Source organism: Canis aureus, chromosome 6 (genome assembly GCF_053574225.1).
Source record: "Canis aureus isolate CA01 chromosome 6, VMU_Caureus_v.1.0, whole genome shotgun sequence".
NCBI lineage: Eukaryota > Metazoa > Chordata > Mammalia > Carnivora > Canidae > Canis > Canis aureus.
The window spans coordinates 53,735,723-53,761,956 of record NC_135616.1 but is presented as its reverse complement, the minus strand read 5'-3'; the positions used below and the strand labels follow the sequence as shown (position 1 = coordinate 53,761,956).

At 41.3% G+C, this 26,234-nt stretch overlaps 1 protein-coding gene across 14 annotated transcripts in view; it reads right to left on the bottom strand.

The window, feature by feature from the left end:
• Nucleotides 1–8,874: 8,874 nt before the first annotated feature.
• PRRC2C (proline rich coiled-coil 2C) overlaps nt 8,875–26,234 on the bottom strand; it is a 99,844-nt gene continuing 82,484 nt past the window's right edge. For 7 of the 14 annotated variants that reach the window (XM_077901634.1, XM_077901633.1, XM_077901636.1 and 4 more), the window contains 11 exons: nt 25,381–25,582; nt 22,074–22,277; nt 20,557–20,669; nt 20,038–20,174; nt 17,011–17,242; nt 16,659–16,781; nt 15,274–15,492; nt 14,610–14,713; nt 14,116–14,242; nt 12,949–13,185; nt 8,875–10,817 (listed from right to left, as the gene is read on the bottom strand). In XM_077901634.1, the coding sequence (XP_077757760.1) occupies nt 10,560–10,817; nt 12,949–13,185; nt 14,116–14,242; nt 14,610–14,713; nt 15,274–15,492; nt 16,659–16,781; nt 17,011–17,242; nt 20,038–20,174; nt 20,557–20,669; nt 22,074–22,277; nt 25,381–25,582 (1,956 nt within the window). In that variant the 3' untranslated portion in view covers nt 8,875–10,559. Of the gene's footprint in view, nt 10,818–11,259; nt 11,313–12,948; nt 13,186–14,115; nt 14,243–14,609; nt 14,714–15,273; nt 15,493–16,658; nt 16,782–17,010; nt 17,243–20,037; nt 20,175–20,556; nt 20,670–22,073; nt 22,278–25,380; nt 25,583–26,234 lie in introns of all 14 variants that reach the window. The other 7 variants (XM_077901630.1, XM_077901632.1, XM_077901638.1 and 4 more) reach the window with 5 other exon arrangements.

Genomic DNA, 26,234 nt, shown 5'->3' with positions numbered 1-26,234 from the left:
CACCCAGGGACACTCCCTCTTTAAGAAGCCAGGCTTTGCACTTGCTGCCTCCTCTGCCTGGACAACTCTTGCTGCAAATATCTAATCTAAAGTCTGACTCCTCTCTTCCTTCATGTGTCTGTCTGTTCAGTGCTGCCTGAACAACGAGGCCTTCCTGGAGCGCTCCAAAAAGTAGGAGAGTGAACGTCTGCTATGTTCACTGCCGTATCTCAACACCTAAAAACAATGTTTTGGCATTTCGGCGTGTGGTAGTGGATGCTGTGGTGTGCCCGCCGGATCTGCTTTCGGACAAGGCCCTTGTCATCCTGGCTGCTGGCAATGTTGGCGGCTGACAGCTTTCAGCTGCAGACAGGTGCCTTGGCCAAGTTCATGCCCCTCCCCTAGAGACAAAGGAGAGCCCTCATCCAGCCCAACGTGGGGGGATGAATGCCCAGCCTCCTTGCCTCACTTTGGAGTCGCCGGATGGATGTGGGATGTCCGGATCTGCAGCTGCCTGTAGAATAAGCTGAGGCCTTTATTGTGACTCCTCCTACTTGCTCTGCTCTCCTGCAGGTCCTGACATGCAGGCCCCTCCACCAGTGAACTTCCCGCACATAAATCGTCACTTCAGGGGCACCTGGGTGGCTCAGTGGTTGTGCGTCTGCCTTTGTCTCAGGTCGTGATCCTGGGGTCCTGGGATCAAGTCCCACATCAGGCTGCCCACAGGGAGCCTGCTTCTCCCTCTGCCTATGTCTCTGCCTCTCTCTGTGTCTCTCATGAATAATCAATCAAACAATCAATCAATCAGTGTTTCCCAGGAAACTCAAGCTAACACCGGTGGGCGCCAGCAGTGCTTTGAGGAAGTGGAGCCTAAAAACAGATTTTGGCGGTGGGTTACCAGGCAAAGGCGCCCCGTCTCCGGTGGCAAGCGGAGCACTCACAGCCACGGGCGAGTGGTAACGGCCAGTTGTTCAGGTTCTCATCCGTGGTGCATGGGGACGGGATTCTGCTGAATAGTACAGTATCTCACGCTTTTGAAAGGCTCCTGGGAAGGACTGTGAGGACTTCCTGCCGACGATGGAAAGCGTGGCTCTTGATCTGCAGTTGAAGGCGAGGTGAGGAGGAAGCCACCTTGGCAGCATGGAAAAGGACCCCACTTCTCCCTGACCGAAGGACAGCGGACGCGGGGCGTACGGCGAAGACTTCAGTCCTGAGCTACGTAGCATCCCAGAGAAGGCGGGCTTCTCGGTCCCAGCAAGGCAGGAAGGGATCAGGATCCCGAGACTTGGGATGGAGACTTGTGGGGGCTACATTTGGAGGCCGTGAAAGCCCCCAGGGCTGCGGGAGTGACCCCGTGCTCCCCACTGGAGACCCGCACTCCTGCCTGAAGCTGCGCCAGGGGCCGCTGCCTTGCAAGGCAACACGCGCGCTCAGGATGCGCCTTGTGGCCCGCAGACCGCTATGGGTGTCCGGTCACCACGTAACTCACCAGAAGGTGCCGGGTCCGCTGAGAGAGGAAGGGACTAGAGCTGAGCTATGCTTCATTCCCCAGCAGGGACCCTGGGGCCTGGCGCCCACCCGCTCCCATGGCGGCTCTTGGAAGCTGGGAGTAAGGGACAGCCCACGCTGGATAAAGTAGAAATTCTAGAACAGATGGAAGAAGGGAACAAAAGGATTAGAGAAATGGACATCCTAGACCGGAAATAATGTAGAAAGGGCAGAAAACTCGCCAGTTGAGTACGCTCTGCGGGTGAGCCTGGAGGATACTCACTTTACCAAAGGGACCAAGTAATTCCTGCACTAAGGGGTTCCAGCATTACTGGGAAACTCAGGGGGTGGCTGGCCTCTGTAGGCCGAGGTCACAGCACGAGACGCAATTGTTGCAATTGGCCTCACAGAGCAGTGAGCAAAGGAGGTTATAAAATAAGAGGTCAGTTGGGATCCCTGGTGGCTCAGTGGTTAAGCATCTGCCTTCAGCTCAGGGCCTGATCCTGGAGACCCGGGATCGAGTCCTGTGTCAGGCTCCCTGCATGGAGCTTGCTTCTCCCTCTGCCTGTGTCTCTGCCTCTTTCTGTGTGTGTCTTTTATGAATAAATAAATACAATTAAAAAAAAAGAAAGAAAAGAGGTCAGCTAGGCATGCGCAATGATCAGAAACATAGAGGCCAGGAATAGAGAGTCCTGGTCCAGGTGTGACCCAGTGAGTCCCCTCGGTCTATGCTCAGTGGACATTTCCAGATGTTTTGAATATATAATTGGACATATTTGTAGGCTGGCAGTATTCTAACATGGGGCCCTGGCCTCAAGTCAGAGCTGTTCCGTGGAAAATGCTAGGTTGCCTCCCCTCCCAGCAGAGTAAATAAATGCCTGGGGGTAAGGTGAGAACAGCCCTGGTCAATGCTCTCCTTAGAAACCTAAAGGGTGGGACACCTGGGTGGCTCAGCGGTTGGGCGTCTGCCTTCAGCTCAGGGTATGATCCTGGAATATGGGATCGAGCCCTGTGTCAGGCTCCCTGCGAGGAGCCCACTTCTCTCTCTGCCTCTCTCTCTCTCTCTCTCTGTGTCTCTCATGAATAAATAAATAAAATCTTAAAAAAAAAAAAAGAAAGAAACCTAAAGGGTGCAGGGGTAGTAGCTCCTAGAACATCCCTATTTAATTTGCCCCTCTGGCCTTTACAAAAACCACACTGAAGACGATACAGCAAACTCAACAGTTGTAACCCGACGTAGTTGCAGCTGCCACGTTCAAAGTCCTGTTTGTTAGAGCAGACTGATGTGGGCCTACCCCACCAGTGAAGTTTTTAGGGATCCAACGGTCTGGGGCATGCTGTTCCATTACCTCCCAATTAAGGGACTAAATATCATACCTCCCACCACTCACCACTCATCTTAGAAGAGCATGGTGACCGGCAGGCTTCTTTGGATTCCGAAGCAGCATATTCCAGACTCAGGAACACTGCTCCACCTACATACTGAGCAACACGGAAGCGTGCCAGCTCTGAGCAGGTTCTGGAACAGGGGAAGCCCCTCCAGGTGCAGATGGTGGGGCAGGTGCACTCACAGCCACTTGGTCAGTATTACCTAGAAGGCTTCAGGGCATTAAAGGTACTGGTGATGAAACAAGCTGTTGTGTGCGAAGCTCCAGTAGGAGAATTGCAATGCAAGGCCATCTGTGATGGAGTTTTATACAAGCTTCCTGGGGGATACTGAGCCCCTGTCCTTGGGATACGAAGGGATGAAATGGCCAGAACTGCCCGTCTTGAGTGGTTCTGCTAGACCCTCAGAGACCTGAGTCTGAGCAGGCCCTGCCACGATCCATCGTAAGAGGCAAGTGACACCTCCAGAACAGCAGAAGTAAGGCCCAAGGGACAAGCTTGACTCAGGGCCCCACAGCTTCCAGCAGTATCACACCAGAACCTCTCCCTAAGCTCACCCCAATGTGTGCATCAAAGTTCCCTGATGGTCAGCTCAGACAGAAGGGAAAACCTCCAGTCTGGTTCTTGTCAATTCGACATGTGGGTCTGACCCACAGTTGGATATGTGGCCTCGAACCACAGCGATGAGGGCAAATCGTCCTGCACTTGGGTGACTGGAATGGACACATTCTAGATATGGTTTCGCTTTTTCTGCCTGCAGGACCTCAGCTGGCATCGGCGGAGAGCTTATGGAGTGTTTTTCCATCCTGGTGGTATCCTGTGTGTCTTTGGACCACAGAACCTACATGACGTCAAGAGACGTGCAGTGGGTATATGGCAGGGAGCCACTCTGTCTATACACCTGCTACCCCCTAAAAGCTGCCAGCCCGCTAGGATGGAAGGGCCTTCTGAAGACACAGTGGAGGGGTCATGTAGGGGAGAGGAGAATACACTCCCGGGTGCTGTGGCAGGAAGCGTCTAAGACTCCCTGATGATCCTGGCCTCCTGTCATCCACCACTTTGTGCAATCTCCGCCCCTTGAGTGTGCACCTACTGACTGACTCCTAAGAAACCGAATATGGACAAGTGACAGGATGTCACTTCCAAGACAGTGTTACAGGAAGACCGTGGATTCTGTCTTGAGTGCTTTCTCACTGCCTCTCGGATGGATTGCTTGGAAGCCAGCAGTCATAACAGGAGGCGGCCCCGTGGAGAGGCCCAGTGACCAGGGGCCTGAGGGCTGCTGACAAGCATGAGTGATCATGGAAGAGGACGGTCTCCCCATGAGCCCTAAAATGAGGCTGCAGCCTGTCATGAGCTTTACGGCACTCACAAAAGGCCTGGAGCCAGAGGCACCTGGCTGCCCCGCACCTGTATTCTTGATCCACCGAAACAGAGACAATATTTGTCACTTGAGCTACTAAGTTTTGGGATAATTTGTTACACAGCATTGGGTAAAATAGATGGATTACCCTTTTAGAAACCAAGGGTGGAGAGGAGTTTACCATCACTCCCAGTGACCCACTTGGAGAATTTGGGTTTCCCATCCCTGCAATGCTGGGCCCTGTGGGGTTAGAGATTGAGAAGGGGAATACATCTACTAGTGATACAGGAACATACCCATTCAACTTTTTTTTTTTTTTTTTTTCTTAGAGAACAGGAGCAGGGAGAAGGGGGAGAGTGAGGGAGAATTTCATCGCTGAGCATAGAGCCTCACTCAGGGCTTGATCTCATCATGACCCCGAGATCATAACCCTATGATCGTGACCGGAGTTGAAATCAAGAGTTGGATGCTTAACGGACTGAGCCACTCAGGTGTCCCAGGAACATACCCATTAAACTTTATAGCTTAGAGTTACTTTGGGATCATTTGACAAGGAACAAGTGAGGAAAGAAGTTACAGTTGGGCAGAGATACTTGACTCTAGTCAGGAGGAGGCTGGACCAGGGAAGAATATATAAGTCTCCTGCCCAAAATTGCCCTCAATTGAAGACTGCCCCCACCCCCAAATGAGGCGCTCCCTCCTCCTCCCAATAATCAATGTGAAGGTAGACGACCTACAAGGACCTACATACCAACAAGGATGTTGGGAGGAATCGGCTGATACACATTGATTAGAACAGTGCCTGGCACACTGGCACTTTCCAAATGGTTGCTCTTTTAACACAGACATAGCAAGACATAGCAAGACTGCCTCTCTCTGTGTGTGACTATCATAAGCAGCTAGGAAGCAGCTAGTTTTGGACATGTGGGGTCAGAGTATTACCCTTTGTGACCACTACTTTTCTCCTGCAACCTCTTGTCAAAATAGAGCTGGGAAATGCCTCTGTACTAGAGTATGGATGGCAAGCTGAGGAGGAGCAGCATGGTCTGGCCCTAGTGGCCAGGCTGTCCCATCAGTGACCTAAACCACCAAGGAAGGAAGTAGCGCTCCCGTCTCTCACACTCCCTGGCTCTTTGACTAAACTGAGTTCATGGGATGGTGGAATAGCACTTTTTTGGGATGTGGGATCTAGCAAGGATGATGCCTGCCACGTGTCAGGTGCTACACGAATGCTTCTGGAATAAAGTCTCCCATGTACTCTTTTGCATGGGTAAGAACAGGGCTGACTTGTGGGAGGCCTATTCGCCATTCTGTACTTTCTGATCACATCTCAAAGTCCCTTTGGTACAAAGGTTAAAAAAATTCAAGTACTTGAACCATGCCCTGATTCTGGGGGTGGGGGGGGGAGGGACAATGTGGGTAAAGTTTATGAGTAACTCCATTTTTCCCCTGTAAGGCTTTAAGCTGGATATAAAATCTGGTAACATAAGCATTTAAGAGGAAAATTTGTAACATCCTTTTCTAGCCCCAGATAGAAATCCAATACCCAGTCAATGCCCCCCCGATGGGCATCACTAGCAGCTTCTGTGGGGAGTGTAGCTTTACTCTTGGTGTGATACTCTTTTCAGCCTCTCATACCGAAGTTTGACAGCAGCTCCTCCTTGGCACCGATTAACTTCATTTACGTTAGTATTTACATTTTGTGCTAAATATTAAATACTGCCTCTGTTGAACAGTATGTGTACTTACAGTTTGAAAACCACAGCCCTAAGTCAGAACACCAGGTATCATTTCACACAGAGCAGCAGGACATTAACGGACATTGAACACTTTCCCTCTGGACAAGCCAGGATACATCTGTCCCTCCTCTTTTTGCTCCTCACACTATCCTTGGACCGGAGACTTAACTCATCTGGAAGCACAGGCCTGCTGGAGGACATTTCCCTGCTCTGATTCTGCACTGAACACTAGCACACTTGGGGGCTCCCTTTTTACTTCAGATAAGCACTGCTGGCTTCAGCTTTTTTTGCTCAGAAACCTGTAAGATCAAAATTTATAAATAAGCTTACGTAGCTGGTGTGTCAAATGGGAAGAAACAAAGCCAGGTGAGTACTGCCTAAATGCCTTTAGAAGATCTTAATCATCAGCTAGAAACCTAAGCAGTGGAGATAGACAGAGGGGGGATGGAAAAAGCCTTCACTGGAAGATGGCTCAAGGCATCCAGAAAGCATGTCAGGTTACTAGTGATCGCAGTCTGACCGACCTCAGGCCCCAGCTGTGCCTCTGCCTCTTCCACCAGACTATGCTAAGAATCGGACTTCCGTACTCCCAGCAACTGATACGTGGTTAATTCTTGACCCCTCGCCTAATGTTACCAGAGTCTTATCTCTTGTTTAAACTCTCCTGTTGAGGTAAAATTTTCTTCTCCTATGGTACCTATTCCTCTGTTGAGGGGAAGGTGTTTTTAAAAATTATTCTTACAGTGGAATATGGAGTACATTAGTGAGTCTTAAGCAAACTTCAACCACTTGCTAGATTTCACTCACGTGATGCCCACAGGTGGTTGGCTGTTAAGTCTATATTATTCAATTGCTACCAATTTAGCCCTAAAAATTTATTAAATTAGGTGTGGGGAAAACTAAAGAATCTGTAAAAATTCAAAGGAACTCTGTACTTATACCTTAGGTAAAAGACACTACCAGGCATCTCAAAGAAATGGCATAGGCTTCATCAAAACACTGGATGGGGGATCCCTGGGTGGCGCAGCAGTTTGGCGCCTGCCTTTGGCCCAGGGCGCGATCCTGGAGACCCGGGATTGAATCCCACGTCGGGCTCCCGGTGCATGGAGCCTGCTTCTCCCTCTGCCTGTGTCTCTGCCTCTCTGTGTGTGACTACCATAAAAAAAAAAAAAAAAAAAAAAAAAAGAATCCCAAGTAACACCAGGTCAGAAGCTTCATTTCTCTGTTTCTGTGTTAAGGTGAATATGACCTGCCAACCCATTGTACCTCAAGGAAGGCTGAAAGTCAATAGCACTCTCGGCCTGAAATATGTTGTCATTGCCTTCGGGACTATTTCAGAAAAACCACCACTTTGAGCACCAACAGCCGACTCAACCCTACCCTGAGGGTATCAATGAAGACCAGTACACAGGAGGAGGAAAGGGGCCAAGCAAATGATTTCCTTGGGCAACATGCGAACGCCAAGATGGCCAGGGTGACATTAAGACATCAGTGTCCAGTTCTTTTCATTACACAAGCAGAGATATTATGGCTGAAATTTCTTAATCACTTAAGATACAATCAAATTAAGATGCTTTCCACAAACAGATCAACTGTGGCTAACTGGATTATGGGTAGAAAGGAGACTGGGAAGGGAATGTGTAAATACTGCTGACACCAATGAGCTGTGAGATCCGCTGGGTACAGGAAACTGCTAGAAGACCTGCTAGAAGACCTTGTGCTGGACACATTTACCTAAGGGTCCTCTCAGCTTTTTTACGCCTAGGGTATATTCTGATTCTATCTGCTACATCTAGACTCCAGCCAAGCCAAGAGTATGTTGGAACTTTGTTATCTGTACTGTGAAAATAAGCAAATTAAATCTTGGTGATCATGGTTTCCAGTTAATACAACCCACTCAACAGCACACATGTGGTTGCTTGCAAACATAGAGTGCAAACTATACAGGTGGTCACTTAACAATCAGGAGGATTGAACTTAAGGATTAGGATATGAAAAACAGGGGCAACTGAATTGACTTAGTAAGGCAAATACGTGAAGTGGTGATTATAGTTCTTTTGGTACACGTCTGTGATCCTAGCCTTAGTCACCCATAAACTTTAAAAGTGAAAAGCCTGGCCATCTAGGTAGGGCTGCTGAAGAGTACTGGAGTGTTCTATGTATTTCAGAATTACAGCATCCATGAGTAAAGAAGGAACACAGGTCATCAGTAAGTGAATTACTAATTTTCCTAAAGCTGGGCCTGGAAGCAATGTGTTCTGGATATGGAATTTTAGGCAACTAAAATCCCTCAGCACCTCACTTTATTTTCTTTTTTATTTTTATTTTTTTTTATGATAGGCACACAGTGAGAGAGAGAGAGAGGCAGAGACACAGGCAGAGGGAGAAGCAGGCTCCATGCACCGGGAGCCTGACGTGGGACTCGATCCTGGGTCTCCAGGATCGCGCCCTGGGCCAAAGGCAGGCACCAAACCGCTGCGCCACCCAGGGATCCCAGCACCTCACTTTAAAAATGAGTAATGATACAGCAAATCCCGCACAGACCGTTATCAGTGATAAGGACTGTGGATGTGCTGGGGAAAATACGAAAAATAAATATGTCAGCACTGAGATCTCCTTTGGGCCCTTTCAGTATCAGCCCTGAAGAACAGCAAAGCTGTCCTCTTCACTCAGCACTTGGCATCATCCAGAAAGACTGCTCTCCTCCTCGACATACTTGTTCTCAACAGGAGTACGGCTACCCTATTAGCCTCCATGACAACAATGACTCTGACCGAATAAACTTTATAGTTCTTAAAAGTCAGAATCAAGTCTTTGGATGATAATATTTTCCTAGAGCATAATGTACTCTTGATCACTAGTTTTTAGTATGTGACAGATCTTGCTCCAGATTTTAGGAATGGATTAGAAGTTCCAAGATTCATTATTTAGAGAATACTTTATTAGTTTCTGTAATCAAACCCATGTAGATAAGACCTTACATATTTAATACAGTGCGTTACCCCTGTACAAATGGAAAAAATTATGTTTAACATTTCTAGACCAATATGGCTGTTAATTTCTGTACAATGCCAACCCAACACGGTACAACTGGGATACTTTTTCCAAAGTTGACAGCACAGCTAAAGTTTCCAAAAATTCAAATTATTTATATATATATATGTATATGTATGTATATATATATATTTATTTATTTATATAAAAAGACCAATAGCAGTATGTTATGCATCAATAGCAGCAACAGCTTTTCCAGGTTCTGCAGTCATCTGAACAAAATTATAGAGACATCCAGCACACTCCATTAATAAAAAAGAAAAAAAGGGTAAAAAAAAAAACAAAACCCCAGAAAACAGCAAAGTTCTGTTACTGTTGTGGTACCTGGCACCATTTTTTTATTAGCTTCTCAATCATCATCTGGAAAGAAAACATTCTAGAATAACGTCATTAAAAACAGCTCTCATAAAGCACAGTCACTATTACGTATCATAAAGCAGGTACAAGATATTTTACATTCACAGAGGTATGATACAGTACTGTCCTACATCTATAATACTACAGGATACAATTAAAAAGGCATTATTTGAGACTTGATTCTACTTTTCCAGCAGAGGGCCCAAGGGATGGTATAACACAGCTCTGGTAAAGAAATGCACCTTCTTAGATAGGATTTCCTTCCATTAAGGGTACAGTTCTAGGTATCACTGTTCTTGATGAACATCAGCTAAAAACCGTTAAAACAAACAAACAAACAAACAAACAAAAAAACCCCACTGGATTCATACAAAGATAACCGAGTGGAGGCAAGCCAGACTCAACCTAAATAGTATTTTACCCAATCTGTCATGTTTTAAGACATGACAACTCTGTGGAAGAAAGGAGACACCAAGTAGCACTTCAAAGCTTCGGGCCACAACTCAAACACAGCATCATTTCAAACAGAAGCAGTAGCCAAACCCTACCCGCTTGGACAGGTCCAAGGAGGTGGACAGCATATTTCATCACCTGCTCACTCATCCAGGAAGAGGGGGAGATCAGTGACTGTACTTTGATTGTGTTCAACTCAATCACAATGTTACAAAAATAGCAAGCTGCCATAATAAAAAATAAGGCTCCTCTATCCAGCACCAGTTATCTTCAGTTCTTGACCACCAAGCCCACAAATGCCACAATCACATCCAAAGAACATAAGGGAACAAAAAGACCACACCTGATGTCTTAGCTGGAATCACCATTGTTCAGGCTCAGCTATTCCCCAGCGGGGTTATTTTCCTCCTAATTCTGGTGTTTCATCTAACCATAAGGATTTCAGTTTTAAATGATATGCACTCAAGAACATGTGCAGATATTTGTATATAAATTCTGCCTGAAGATGCATGGTCAACAGAGTGCGCATTATACAGTAGGTGCAAGCTGGCAAAGCCTCATTTTACTGGTGCAGCAGCTGTGTGTCCATGTACACTGCTCCTATGTCCCCTGTACACCTCCCAGCTCTAGACTGGATAACGTCACAGACCATTTTACCCCTTTGGCTGCTGGCATTATCCGACTTCATTCTCCCTCGTTCCCCTCTCCCCCCCCCAACCCCCTGCAATAAACCACAGCCTTTATGATTTTGTTTCTTCCGTTTTGATGGCCTGAGGTTTGATTGGTCCAGTTCTAACAGGTTTGGTGGCTATGGTAGGTGCAGGAGGTGGCTTTTCTTCTACTTTTTCCTGACAGACACCAGGAGGGTCAGTCAGTGTTTCAGGAGGTTTACTTGAATCACTGTCCACTTTTGGAGCTTTGCTTCCTATCTGTTTGCTCTGTTGTTGTTCAGAGAAGAACCGCTGCGTGGACTGAAGAACCTCTGCTCTCTGCTTTGCCTTAAAAAATGAGAAACAATGACTGAGAACGCTGCAGCGTTAGCTAAGCCTGTCCGTCCATCTCCGTTCACTCTTTACCAACCACAAATCCATTTTCCCCATGTGTTTTGCCCAAACCAAAAGTACCTCAATGATCTTTCAGCTTTTAATGGATAGATTTCTTCCTATCTTGGCAAACATTCCATGTGATTTTTTTTTAAACATTTGAAAATAATAGGACCACCTCCCACCACATTTTCAAAGTTTGCCCTCTTATAAAATAATAAGACAGAAATTGCTGTTGGTCTGTATCTTTTCCGGAACAAAACTTATTGATATCAAATTCTATTTAGGGAAGCTGCTCGCAAATTTGAAGACATATATATGTAACACTTAAAACTTCTATTTATCAATATGTGGTCTACAATAAAACGAAAAGGAAGCACTTATATTGTGGCATTACCAACACCTAGGACCAAATGTCTTGTGGCTGAGTCCTCTTCCCACAGCTCTCTTCTGCAGGGGAAGAGCATCAGAAATTAGTAACTACAACTTCACTTGATCACTAAGTTCTGATAGCTCCTACCACATTCTGAGCTGGTAAAATAATTTCCTACGTTTATGGACTATGTGTCCCAAAGAATATACTTACGTCAATCTGTAAACTATACCACTGTAACGTACACAATTAAACCTTAAGTTTCTGTACCTCTTGCATATAACAAAGAGCCCTTCATGTTCTATAGGAAACCTGTACTATCCAAAGATCTAAAGCAATTTCAAGAAATTTTTACCCTCCCCCACCCCATTCTAAGCTCTAATGTCATTTCCAAAATGGGAATGTATGAAAATCAAGTGCCAAGGAGACAGAACAACAACTGGAAACCATGAACAAATAGTTTCCAAAGATTTCTACACATACAAGTATTTTTAATAGTTATGAACAGAAGGAAATCCTAGGCACACAGCCTTAATAAAAGTAGATCATATTTAACAAGAGTTCCACTGCAGAGTAGTTTTTAAATTTGATTATTCAGGATGAGAAATGAGGGAGATCAATGTAGAAAGGAACTAGCCAGTCAACTAAATTTTCTAACAGGATTATCATAAACATGTTTCTAATTCAGAGTAAAGCATACTATGGACATTGCCCTGTTTTAAGGCAGCAAGCTTTTCTTTGTTCTAGTCTGACCTGATATATATCTGTGTGTGTGTGTGAATGTGTATACACACATACACACATACATATACATATACATAGTGACGAAACAGGCAAAATTACTAAGACCTCTAAAGTCAAGTCTAAATACAGAATAAATGGATTCAGCTGGCTGTACAGGCAGACAGGTAAGGTTTACACTATGGAAACTGTCCCCACACAGACTCCTCAAGGCACTCTTCTGCATCAGCAAACCTCACGTTTACCAGTGCCTTTTATTATGAAGGATCCCAAAGTGCTTTTTTCAGTTCTTCATCTACAACTGCACAATCTGTTGTGGTATATAGCCAACTCAAATGGCAGGCAAAAAACAAAACAAAACAAAACAAAACCAAAAACCAAAAAAAAAAAAAAAAAAAAAAGTATGGAAACAGTTTGAGAAGAAAACTGTACCTGGATGACTCATGAATAAAGAAATAAAAATCAAGATAGGTAAAATCTCTTACCCACTCCAGAGTTTTCACATAACCATGATTTATATCTTAAGTCTGGGAAGGGGGAGGGAGGGATAAAAAAGAAAATAAAGGGAAAAAATGAAAGAAAATGGGGAAGCTTATAATAATCCACATTACTTTTTTGCTCTTCAAAAAAATGTAGCAGATGAACTCAGATCTCCCTCAAATGTTTATTTTATAAGCAATTCACTTTGCCAGAGTTTAAAATGTTAACTTGTTTGCTATCTAGTTTCAAAAAACTAAAAAAAAAAAAAAAAAAAAAAAAAAAAAATTAAAAATAAAAAAAAAGAAGAAAAAAAGGGGGGAATAAGGGAGAAAAAAAAAGAAATAAAAAAGAAAGGAATGAATAAAAGTAGTTAGCTTAGTTAAATCAGCTAAGACAATGAATGCCTGGATATGTGGTTATGGGTCCAGAGGCATCTTAAGACATGGTTCAGAGACAGATTCTTGCTCTGTTGGCTGTTAACACTGTACTAACCTTCATGTCTTGTTCAGCCTTCAACGCAGCCTGGGCCTGATTACCTCTGACTCCAGATAGTGATCCACAAGGACCCCTGGCTACATGTGGCAAACGAGCATGGCTCATGAGGCCTGTGGTCAGCGGAGGAGGCATCTGACTGGCCAGTGCCATTGGCGGCCTCTGAACAGGCGCTGGGAAGGTGTTAGTATGTGGGGCTCTTACCAATGGAGGGACCAGGTTAGGCTGAGAGAGAATCTGAGTGAAAAAAACAAAACATACAACATTGAACTGTTAAAAAAAAAAAAATTTTTTTTGCCAACTAGACCAGGTTGGCTTATCTCAGAGTAAATCTGTGCCCATTCTGCCAAGTGAAAGGAAGTGTAGGGATATGTGCCATTCTATTACAGGGACCAAGAACAAACAGGCCATGTTTGGAGAATCTAATAGGAAAATTAGGCAAAGCATGCTATGGCACTGCAGTTTGATCTAGCATTTCAGCTACAAATTCTGAAGGGGAGATAGAAAAGCTATTAATTAGGATAATGTTTTTAAAAAGATAGAATTGCAGAAAAGGCACACACTTATACCAAACATAATCTGAAGATAAATAAAAATAACACCAATTCAACAAATTGTTTTTTCAGGAACCAATTCTAGTTTGTGATAGTTACTAGTTAGTCTTTCCATTCGATCAGCAAAGGGGAAGAAAAGCCAATGTTTTTACACATATATTAGAACATCTTTTGGAAATTTTACCTTAACTACACAGTTATCTAAAAAAACAAAAACAAAAACAAAAAAACAAAAAACAAAACAAAACACGACACAACAAAAAAAACTTTAAACCTAGAAAACTTTAAGCACTGGGACCCTTCTCAGAAAAGTCCACTTCTTCAAAAAATATAAAAGAAACAGGACTGAAATGACCAGAGCTGTGTGGGGAATCTTTTGACTGTTTCTCTTGTCTGCTTTAGAACTAGACGGTTACTACCTATATCTCACTAAAAACTGCTGAGAATATATATGAATGTTATAAATGTACTGTTAAATAAGAAACTGTTTCTCATTAAAAACTATGTCTCTAAACTAGTTATAATATGGCAAGATTATGAAATCAGAGAATTAGCCAGAATAGCAATTCATTTGCAAGTAAATAATACTCATTTCTCACTCGTATCTGCCCACCTGGGGTGCAAACTGTGTAGGAAATGGTTGTGTCATTCTCACAGTGGCAGGGGCTGACTGGAACTGCTTCTGATAGACAATGCTGTTCATTTTGCTGGACTGGCTGTTCGGACTTGTGGAAGTAGCCCTTGGAAAAAAGCCATCACTGGTCAGTACAGTAGTGCCAAATAAATAATGCTGTTAGATTTTGAGAGACATTGCTCTTGGTAGATTCTTCATATGTGGTAGCTGATAAAAATTTACCAAAGTGAGTTACCAAACATTATGGTAGTGGGGAGACAGTGGAGGGGCAGAGGTGAGAAAGAATACTAGCTAGATTTACCCTGTATTAAAAAAAATCTTAATATAGTGTGATATACATTCTTAATTAAATAGCTTAACATTTTACATAAAGCTCTAAGAACATCTTGTGCTTACCACAGGCCTGGTGACATAGTAAGTATCTAACAAACAAACTGTGCTTAGTTGTTTGGAAATTCAAATGCCCATTTTACCGGAAGGGACTAGATGTTGGTGTGGTGCTTCTACCGCTGATTGGCGGTGTGCCTGGTTTTATATCAATGCCACTTCCGAAGGCCTTCAGTTCCATTTCAGACATCTGAGAAAACACACAGGGTGGACTTAGCATTTCTGGAATTCCATAAGCGAAAATGCTATGCTTAGTACTTGAAATATGAATATTTATTCCAGCAATGGGCAAAGAGCCTTAGTACAAAAATCCTGTAATTAAGTTTCAAATACCATGGAATTATTAAAGCCAATTTGTGGGTGAAAAGAGATTGTGTAAACCCAATTCTGCCACAAAATTTGTGATTTTTTTGTTATTAGGTAAAAACCAGAGGAAGTGAAACACATTAAAAAGTAAATTTAAAGTAAACAAAACAAAACAAAACAAAACACAAAAAACATTGGGGCTTGGGGTGCCTGGCTGGCTCAGTTGGTGAACTGTGCAACTCTTGATCTCAGGGTTGTGAGTTCAACCTCCATGATGGATGTAGAGATTAATCTTTTAAAAAATTTTAAAAATCTTAAAAAAAAAAAAAAAAAGCCCTACCACCCTGGAGGATGGTAAAAACTGGTGCATTTACAGATACACAGATACATATATCTAACACATGGCCTTAAATTCTCAGAGAAATTGGTAAATTTTTCACTTACTTTTCCTGTGGTTGCGATCATGCTATGCTGTGTTCCAGCAGGGATCAATCCTCTGAAAGGCTGGCTTACTTGTGCAGGACGACTCAGGCTCTGGGCCTGGGCCTGTGGGGTGGTATGCTGTAATGGGGGCTGAAGAGTCTGTGGCAGAGCAATTAAAGGCTGCCCCGTAGATCCAAAATTAGGCAATGAAAGCTGGGATGCTGGTAAAGGTACTGTAACCTAAAAAATAAGTGAACAGAAACTGCAGCAATTCACTTATACCTGTTGTCTGTATATCCCCGTAACACTAACAATTCTTCAAAAAACTTCTGAATAACATTTTAAACAGCATACATCAATCTATTAATAAATTTCACATATAATCTTTTACTTAGTAACTACCTCCATGCTTTCATTAAAGGTGTAATAACAAAACAGATTAGTAGTGCAGACGCTATGTAACCAAAATCATTATGACTATCTTTGAATAACTCCATGGTTACGTGTCTAACAGACCCATAATACAACAATAGTTGTGGGATACAATTAAGGAAAGTAGTGATGTTACAACTTCCCAAACAGACATCTCTATACTGTTTTCATGTCTGATCAAAATGAGCTCTGACAAACAGTATTTGATTTGAATGGCAATAAGATAAATACATGTATAAATTTTCACCCCTAAAATAGTCACCAGAATTTGTTATAAGACATTGACTAATGGTTTGTCTCTCTCCTTCAGTCCTCCATGAATTTTTAAAAATAGATTAATGACATGCTAAGAGATAGTGCATGTCTGTCATTTACACAATTCACACTCTGCCACACCGTTCAAAGTATTTTATTAATTTTTTTTTTTCTTTATGATAGTCACACACAGAGAGAGAGAGAGACAGAGAGGCAGAGACACAGGCAGAGGGAGAAGCAGGCTCCATGCACTGGGAGCCCGACGTGGGATTCGATCCCGGGTCTCCAGGATCGCGCCCTGGGCCAAAGGCAGGCGCCAAACCGCTGCGCCACCCAGGGATCCCCAAAGTATTTTATTAACCAGTGTGGTGGTCCTTAGTCATCCTTCCCTTCTAGCATAGATGGGTAAAGTTGCCTCTCTTGCTTATATGTAACTATATATCCTAGACAATGTTTCTCAAACTTTTATATTCATGGAATCCTTTGTTAAAATGATTACATGGAAACCAGTTTGAAACAAAGAGCCAAAAAGCAGAAGTGACTAAAGTGGGGTTGAGCAGGTTCCACCACTAGTGGACCCCATAGAATTCCTAGAAAACCTCAGTGGAAAGTATGAAAACCACTGCATATTCTCCCCATCTTGGTTCTATTTAAGCTACCAAGCAACAACTAAAGCAATAATAATAATAATAATAATAAAGAAAATTGAGGAAATTTACCATGCCATAGTTTACCTGCTGGAGAGCACTTGGTGACTGGGCAGTGTTATAAAAATTTGTCTGACCAGGCTGTTGTACTTGTCCAGAATAAAGATTTGAAGCCTGGGTAAGATTTGCTCTAGCCTAGAAAAAAATTTTGTGAGAAAATAGCATTAAGATTGAAAAATTACCAATTCAGACATCCAGGGTGTGGCTTCAAAGCACTCTAAGAATTTTAGTATTAGATAGAAAGACCCTGGTTTTTCTCACCATGTCTTTTAACATTTTTTCTTTAAAAACTGTTTCCTTACATAATGTGCTACACAGGAATACAGTGATAGTGCATGATTCTAGCCCCTTTGTTACTTCTTACCTGGAGAAGATGTGTATCAATTAGTTGGGAACCTCCCAGTCCTGATGCCTGACCCAGCTGATGTTCATACAATATAGGAATAGGCTGTGTATTTGAAGTTTGTTGAAAGGCAAGACCGGATTGTGCCTTTGCAAGTTCCTGGTGTTGGACAGCTGGAAAGTTGTGGATGGCAGTACCAGAAAGTACCACAGATGGCTGGGACAGGCTGCTTTGCATAAAGGCTGGCTGAGATCTATAGGGGTATTGAAGAGAAAAGACATATGTTAGTAGTCAGTTCTATTTTGGAATCTGGAAATCTTGGGAATGAGTATCCCAAATGACCAAGTATTCTACTAAACACAATTAAGAAGAGAGAGAGAGAGTATACTGTGACTAAGGCATTTGTTTCATGAGTTAGAGCCCCATACACAACAAAGTTCTAGGAAAAGGGTTGCTTTTCCGGAGAAACTAACAGTGTTTTCTACTCTTTTTTATGTGTTCACTAGCAAGCTCAGAAACAAATCTGTTTCTCTTTGGTATTGACATCTTATTCAAATTTATAACACTAAAAGCTGATTTTATTATTTGTATTTCATTACTCCCTTCATATATATATACACACACACACATATAAAGATTTTATTTATTTGAGAGAGAGCAAGCTGGAATGAGTAGGGGGAGGGTCTGAGGGAGAGGGAAAGGGAAAGGATCTCAAGCAAACTCTGTGCTCAGAGCCTGACACGAGGCTTAATCTTATGACCCTGAGATCATGACCTGAGCCGAAACCAAGCAATGGACTCTGACTGAGCCACCCAGGTGCCCCGTATATTTCCTGTAAGAGATCTCAAGACTTCTATGAAATGAAGCAGAGTAGTAATTCACCATCAGGATCACTCATAAAATTTCTATTTTTATTGAGGTATAATTAACATATAATATTGTATTAGTCTCAGGTTTACAATATAATCAATTAATATTTATATGTGTTATGAAATAATCACAGTTAAGTTTAGTTAACATCTGTCTCAATAGTTACAAAAAAATCTTTCTTTCTTGTGATGAGAACTTTTAAGATATACTTTCTCAGCAAATTTTTGTTTTGTTTTTTTTAAATAGAGGAAGAGAATGAAGGGAGATGAGGGGCAAAGGATGAGAGAATCCCAAGAAGGCTCCACGCCCAGAGTTGAGGCTGACAGCAGGCTTGATCTCACAACCCTGAGATCATGACCTGAGCTGAGATCAAGAGTCTGATGCTTAACTGACTGAACCACCTAGGCGCCCCTCAGCAACTTTCAAATTCACAACACAGTATTATGGTGAAGGGCATAAACTGCTAGTTATTTATAAAGTAAGTCATGGGGATGTAATGTACAGCATGGTAACTATAGTTAATAATACTGTATTACATATTCGAATGATTTTTAAAAAAAATACAGTGCTGGAATCTAACTCTAGACTACCCTTTTACCTCTGGAATGGGGGCCTTCAACAAGCTATACTTTTAAAAATGCTAAAATAAAGAGTTACTAATCAAAGTAGTAGATTAAAGATAGTATCATCCATAAATAACATTATGCTTTGTTAAAATTGACATATGTGGCAGAACAAAAGCCATTAAGCAGGAGTGCTGGCCTAGGGTCACAAGCAATCTTTATACTGTGTATGTGTCAAATATAAAATGGGAAAACATAAGCATACTGTTATAAACTACCCAGTCCTAAGATGCCTGGGTGATGCAGTTGATTAAGTGACCCCTTGGATTCAGCTCAGGTTGTGGTCTCAGGATCCTGAGACAGAACCTTGTATCGGCTGGGCAGCCCGGGTGGCTCAGTAGTTTAGTGTCGCCTTTGGCCCAGGCATGATCCTGGGGACCTGGGATTGAGTCCCACATCAGGCTCCCTGCTTCTCTCTCTGCCTGTGTCTCTGCCTCTCTCTCTCTCTCTCTGTGTCTCTCTTGAATAAATAAATAAAATCTTAAAACAAACAAACAAACAAACCAACCCTGTGTTGGGTTCTGTGCTCAACGTGGAGTCTGCTTTAGACTTTCTCCTCTGTCCCTTCCCTCTACCCCGTGTGCTCTCTCAGTAAAATAATCTTAAAAAAAAAAAACCCAAAACCAAATAAATAAATAAACAAATAATAATAATAATAATAATAATAATAATAATAATAATAATAAAAATAATAAAAACAAAAAACAAACCCACAACTACTCTGTCCTGGCAGAAGTTAGTTCAGGGATTCTATATTAATAAACACTATGCTGATGAGGTTGAGAGCACGACTAGCAGAATGATGTGACAGGGATACAAACAACTGCTTTCAGAGTCTAAACTGGCACTTTCCAATACAGCTGTCATTAGTCACAATTATACATACAGCTTACATTATCTTTCTATAGAACAGGCCTGTCTTAAGAAGTACATCTTTCAAGGCAATCATTAAAATGGAGATGGATTACAGGGGCACTTGTGTGGCTCAGTCAAGTTAAGCGTCTGCCTTTAGCTCAGGTTGTGATCTCAGAATCCTTGGATAGAGTCCCACATTGGGCTCCCTGCTCAGTGGGGAGTCTGCTCCTCCCTCTTCTTCTGCCCCTTCCCTGGCTTGTGCTCTCTCCTCCCTCACTCACTTTCTCTCTCAAATAAATTAATAAAGTCTTTAAAAAATATAAATTGGCTGAAATGACCAGAAATTAAGTTTCAGGACATAATCAACATGCTTATCATTTAAAGGAATTTTCGGGATCCCTGGGTGGCGCAGTGGTTTAGCGCCTGCCTTTGGCCCAGGGCGCGATCCTGGAGACCCGGGATCGAATCCCATATCGGGCTCCTGGTGCGTGGAGCCTGCTTCTCCCTCTGCCTGTGTCTCTGTGCCTCTCTCTCTCTCTCTCTCTCTCTCTCTCTCTGTGTGACTATCATAAATTAAAAAAAAAAAAAAAAAAAAAGGAATTTTCTAACAGGATCATCCTAGCTTCTGGGGGCGGGGGGGGGGGGGGGGAAGAACAGTAGGGATATGGCAAGAAGGCTCAGTAATTACAAAAGCATGTACCTATATGGTTGAAGTGAAGAGGTGAATAACTCCTGAGCCTGGGAAACAGCAGGTCCAGCACCCAAACTCAGTTGGGCCTGATGCTGTCCTTGTAGTGGTGCATAAATAGGGATCGGGATTTGTTGAACTGAAGCTGGCTGCAATGCAATAAAATATAATATGTGAACACCATATACACAAATCACAGCATTTGGGAAAATAAAAGTTTGAGATATGAAAAGAATAAAGACTAATAAAGCGTATGTTTATATCAACTCCCTTTTAAAATAAAACCAAATGTAAGCATCTAAAATTTCCTTTCAATACATTATTTATTCTACATTGTTAATCATTAAGCTTTGACAAATTTGGGAAAGTTTGAAAATTTTGCCAATACATATCAAGGTAATCATGGATCGTCCCATGTTGCCAATAGATGATTTTAACTTCAAAGAGCCTTTATTTGTAGCCCAAGATAACTGTTACACCTTTAGCATGACAAGAAACAAATACAGGATGAGAGAAGTCCATGGTATTTACCTGTGAAAGACCTGGTTGGAAGCCCTGCTGCTGAGCCAAGGATGGTGGAGCCAAGCGTGCATGTTGGGTATTGAATAAATGACTTGTGTCCATATAGAAAGCAGGGATTTGAGCTATAGACCACCAAGAAAAAACAAGCAGTTTTAAGTATCTAGGCTTCAAAAATTTCCAAATAGTAACTAAAAACCAAGTTTTGTAGCAGATTTCAAATTAAAAGAGCCCTCTGACCCTTGCAAACATAGGTTTGAATTGCAAATTTTTTTCAAATAATTCACTGAGGTATTGTAAATGTATTTTCTCCCTATGATTTTCATGGTAACATTTTCTCTTCTCCAGCTTTACTATAAGAATGTATTGTATAATACACGTAACATACAAAATATGTGTTAATGAACTGTTTATGTTATTAATAAAGCTTCTGGTCAACAATACGCTATTTGTAGTTAAATCTGGGGAAGTGAAAAGTTAAATGTGGATTTTTGACTGTGTAGTGTGCCGGCATTCCTAACCCTTGCATAGTTCAATGGTTAGTTGTATTTGTTGTGAAGGTATGGAAAAACAGATGCTCAGATACTGCTAATGGAATACAAACAAGTGAAATCTGACAAGATCTTCTAAAAGTGAAAATGAACCTACTGGTTTACCAGCAAATCTACTCTAATTTTCTATCTACTTACTAGAATTTAACAAAATATTTCAGAGGAATTGGCATTTAATAACTGAAAGTATTTGGTATAGATTCTTAACGGATCTCTATATATTACATAAACTATATTGTGATTTGCTGATTTCATATGATAGTATTATTATGTTTTGGAGAACTTCCCGTATTCTTTTTAACTTATCACTACTATAAACAATAACTGCAATGAATGAACACTCTATGTCTCTGAATAAAAAGTAAGTTTATCTATATGATAAGATTCCTATGAAAACGGTTACTACAGTTAAGTATGTACACATAAAATAGAGATATTTTTCTAAAAGAATTATGTCAATTTATATACTCACCAGCAATACGCCTTAAAAAACTGCTAATAATAACTGCGACGCTTAGAGAAACTGGGCATTATCGATCTTTCTACTAGGTATTATCAATCTTTCTAATACTTCTCACACAGAAAGGCAAGAAATTGCCTCATTGTTCTTTTATTTTGAATTTAAATCATTAGTGAATTTGAATATTTTTCAAGTATTTACTATTTAAGATTAACACTGTGATATTTAGCAGGATAAGTTATCCCAATACCCCCAACATATAATTTTTTTCTTCTTTGCTCATCTTAGGTTTATTCTTCCCTATGAATTTTACTATCGCTTTATCAAGTTTTAGGTAACAAAGTATTATAACTTGACTGGAATAGCATTAAGTGTATAAGTTACTTTGCAAATTAAATTCTAGGAGGAAACAAATCTTCAAGCAGATCAAAAAATACTTAAGCTTGAAAAAGAGAAAAAAAATATTTTAAGAAGTCTTCATTTTCCAAATTCCTTATATCCAATCCTAAAAATCTTACCCGCTGCAGATTGAGACACATAGACTTGTGGACTCTGTTGTTGCTGGGCAATAAGGGAAGGCATACAGCTCAATTGTGAAAAATGACTTGCAGAAGGCAGGCTGCTTGTCTGTAATTGCTGGGGTTTCACTTTACAAATGTTAGGAGGGTCTGATGTGGTTGTAGATTTTGTACTCAAAGAAGAGGTAGTATATGTACCAGATCCTATATGTGGGAGAGGGAGAAAGGCAGATATTTTAAAGTGCCACTGTTCTACACTGTAAAACAACTCAAATGCCAGCTGGACACCGGAAAATTAATGTTTACGCCCTGCATGTACTTACCACATACTTAAGTAACAATCACCAATTGTAAACAAGACTATAAAACCTAGAGAAATATATTAAATAGAAAAATGCAAAGAGAAGGAAATTAAAAAATCAAACTCACAAAATAAGGTGGCCAAGAGCCTACAGGGTTGTTATAGTTTAGCCTCAAGCTAATAGTTTTTTAATCGTCACAAAGACAAGGATGGTCAAGCGCTTTATTCATTTACAGCTAGGCATAAAAGTAACAACATAGAAGGACAAAATGCTGCACCTTAGGAATATTTAAGAATGCAGGGGTGCCTGGTTGGCTCAGTCGGAACAGCACTGACTCCCGATCTTGGAGTCATAAGTATAAGCCCCACACTGGGTCTAGAGATTGATAAATAAAATAAATTTTAAAAAACATGTAAATAGACCTGAGGAGATCACAACTGCTCCTAAAAAGTCATGTAAATTAAAGGTTAGATTTTATTCTTCTTTCCAGAAACATACCTTAAGGGTAATCTTAAGAGTTTCATTATTTAGGAATAAATATTTAAACATCTACTAAGTCAGGCTTAAGAACATAAGAACACAGAAAAACAAAGCACTGAACCTTAATAATAATTAATGTAAAGGGGCCTTCTCCTAGACAGCCATATAAGCTTAAAGCTACAGTTAGTTCTTTCTCTCCCTGTATATATACCAGCAAAAAAACAGGTGTATAATAATGCCTTAAAAGGAATATAAAAACAAACTTTTTAAAAAATTTAATTTATTTAATCATGAGAGACACACAAAAAAAGTCCAAGACACAGGCAGAGGGAGAAGTAGGCTCCCCGCGTAGAGACTGATGTAAGACTCAATTCCAAAACCCCGGGATCACAACCTGAGCCAAAGGTAGATGCTCAACCACTGAGCCACCAAGGCATCCCTAAAGAAAACCTATTAATAAATAAGTAGAATTATACAACTTAAGATCTAGAAGGGTCAAGTAGTTCTGTTGATCTGTGGGTGTTAATGACGGTAATAATACAGTGAATGGCAATAGTCCTATCCGATTAAAAAGTGAGATGCAGTCATTATTTTCAGACTTCAAATGATGTTTTATCTAAGAGAGAACTAAGGTCAAAGCACCTTTGTTCTTCCACTTGAGTCTCCACCAGTAGGATAACTGGGCAAGAAGTATAAAAATTTATCTTATCAAGCAGAGTGGGAAAATCAGACCTGGAAGAAAGGAAGGACACTTGACCCATGAACAACACAGATTTAAACTGTGTGTGGGTCTACTTACATGCAGATTTCTTTTCAATACAGTACAGCACTGTAAATGTATCTTCTCTCATGATTTTAATACCATTCTTTTTCTACATTATTGTAAGAATACAGTCTATAATAAATATACAAAGTATGTGTTAATTGGCTATGTATGTTATCAGTTAAGGCTTCCAGTCAATAGTGGCTGTTGTGGGGGTGGGGGGGGAGAGGAGGAGGAGTCAAAAGTTATAACCAGGGGAAAAAGTTATATTCCATTTTTGACTGCATATGTGTATTGGCAGCTGTCAGTTTCCTTAACCCCCTGCGTTGTTTAAGGTTCAACTGTGACTGAACCTTCCCAGTCCCTTTATTTCCTAATCTCCCCACATTACTCTCCTCCTGCTTGCTTTATAGCCCCAACCCCTACGCACCCAATGACTGGGGCCCAAGCTAGTAAACATTATGAAGATGTCTTGTAAATTCGTGGTAGGGAATGCATGAAAAGAGGGAAGAGAAGTGGAACACCCTCTTTGATTTGAATATTTGTGTCTTAATATATACTTTTCATCCCATATAACATCAAAATAACCATAATACATCCCAAAGACCAATTCTTTTGGTACACAATGCCAGAATAGTGAAAAACAATAATGCAATCACTAAATGAAAACCAGTCAGAAGGTAAAATCTGTCCTGGATAGATCTCGTTATCTGTTGGAAAGCAGCTCCTGCTGCTTTCTAAATATTAGAGAATATTGGGAAAATTTGAAAGGAAATTTGTTTTTTTTTTTAATTTTATTTATTTATTCATAGAGAGAGAGAGAGAGAGAGAGAGAGAGAGAGAGAGAGAGAGAGAGGGGCAGAGACACAGGCAGAGGGAGAAGCAGGCACCATACAGAGAGCTTGACGTGGGACTTGATCCAGGGTCTCCAGGATCACGCCCTGGGCTGCAGGCGGCGCTAAACCTCTGCGCCACAGGGGCTGCCCCGGAAATTTGTTTTCAACAGAAGAAACATTGTTATACATATGGTAAAAGGGTGTACTTTCCTAGAGTCAACCATTTTAGAAATGTAATTATTTAAAAACCGTAAAGCCCCCAAATGAGGTATAGTTTAATGAAAGGATTATACGTTAGTGAAATATTTAAGGAAGAAAAGCACTTTCTAACCTGGGATGTTGATGGATTTCCTTTAAAAACAAACAAAAACCCAATAAATATCTACTCAAATAAGAAACTGGAAATTCTCTATCCCTAACCCTTCACTAGAAAATATATGTCATCCCAATAGATTTAAGTCAATAGCTCCCTCAAATTAGATACAGACCACAAAAATTTACAACCTGTGTCATTCTGTTTTATTTGAGTTCGACTAATTAGCTGTATAAGAGTTAAAAAAAATAAAAATAAAAAGATGAATTCTACAGAAAAATTTAGATGAATAAACATCTTTTCACCAACTACTTATTAATATCTATAATGGGGAGAGGAGCATGACACAAAGGGCAGGGCATAGGGGTGGGCAGAAGGTCCAGCAAGCAAAATTTTAATAAGCCATCAAAAACTATTTGTTTAAAATTAGGAGAGGGCTAAGAGAGGGGAAGGCATAAGAATAGCAAGAGCTTACTACAAAATAGCTGATAATTAGACCTTGTGAAGTCTTATACATTTTATAAATAGTAAGTTTGGGGGGGATAGTAAACAGGAAAAGATCATAAGAAATTTTAAATAAGATATTTAAAGGAAAGGTACCAAAACCTTCTACCTGATAGTGATGTTGTGGGAGTGACTGAAGCAACAGGAATCTGAGGCATTGATGCGCTTGAGAATGAGTTGTAGTTAGCAGTGCTTGGTCCGCTGGCACTACTGCTGACTCCACTTGCAATTGGAGGTGCTGTGGAAGTTACTGGCGATCCCTTCTCCCTTACATTTGGAGAATTCTCCCATGCCTTACGTGCAGACTCCATCTGCAATAAAATGGACATTGTCTTAAAGCAAAACAAAACAAACAAAAAACAAAAAAAAAACCAAAAAAACCCCAAAACACACCAAAAAACCTGTAACACAATATATACATACACAAACATACATACGTGTGTGTATATATCTCAACTCCAAATATAAGCTTTCAAAACACTGCAAAAAAGACAAGATTAGGATTCCTAAGGCTTTCCAACCTTTCACTTTGCCGTTTATCTTTCTTTGTTCCCTTATTCTAATTGGGAGGCAGTGAACTATGTCTCTAAAGAGAGCTTGTTGACAGCTCTGGCAAAGAAGTTAGCAAAATATAAAGTCAGTGCTCCTGTACCCTTGTGGTGAGTAAGGAAACAGGAAGGTCATGCCTCTTTAGGACTAACCAAAGGCCCTGACTCCAGGGGGAAGGGCACTAAAAGGCCCTCCATAAATACTCATTCCTTCCATTCTCTCTCTATAAGGTAGCAGTTCTCAAGCAAATATCAGGTACCTCTATAAGGTAGCATTTCTCAAGCAAACATCAGGTACTGTTTTATATTCAGTGTTTTAAATGGCAAAGTAACCAGATAGGTTTTAGGCTTGGGTGCAGAAGAAATATGTCTTGTTCTACATCCAGATTTCATCAAGCATTTCAGATACTGACTA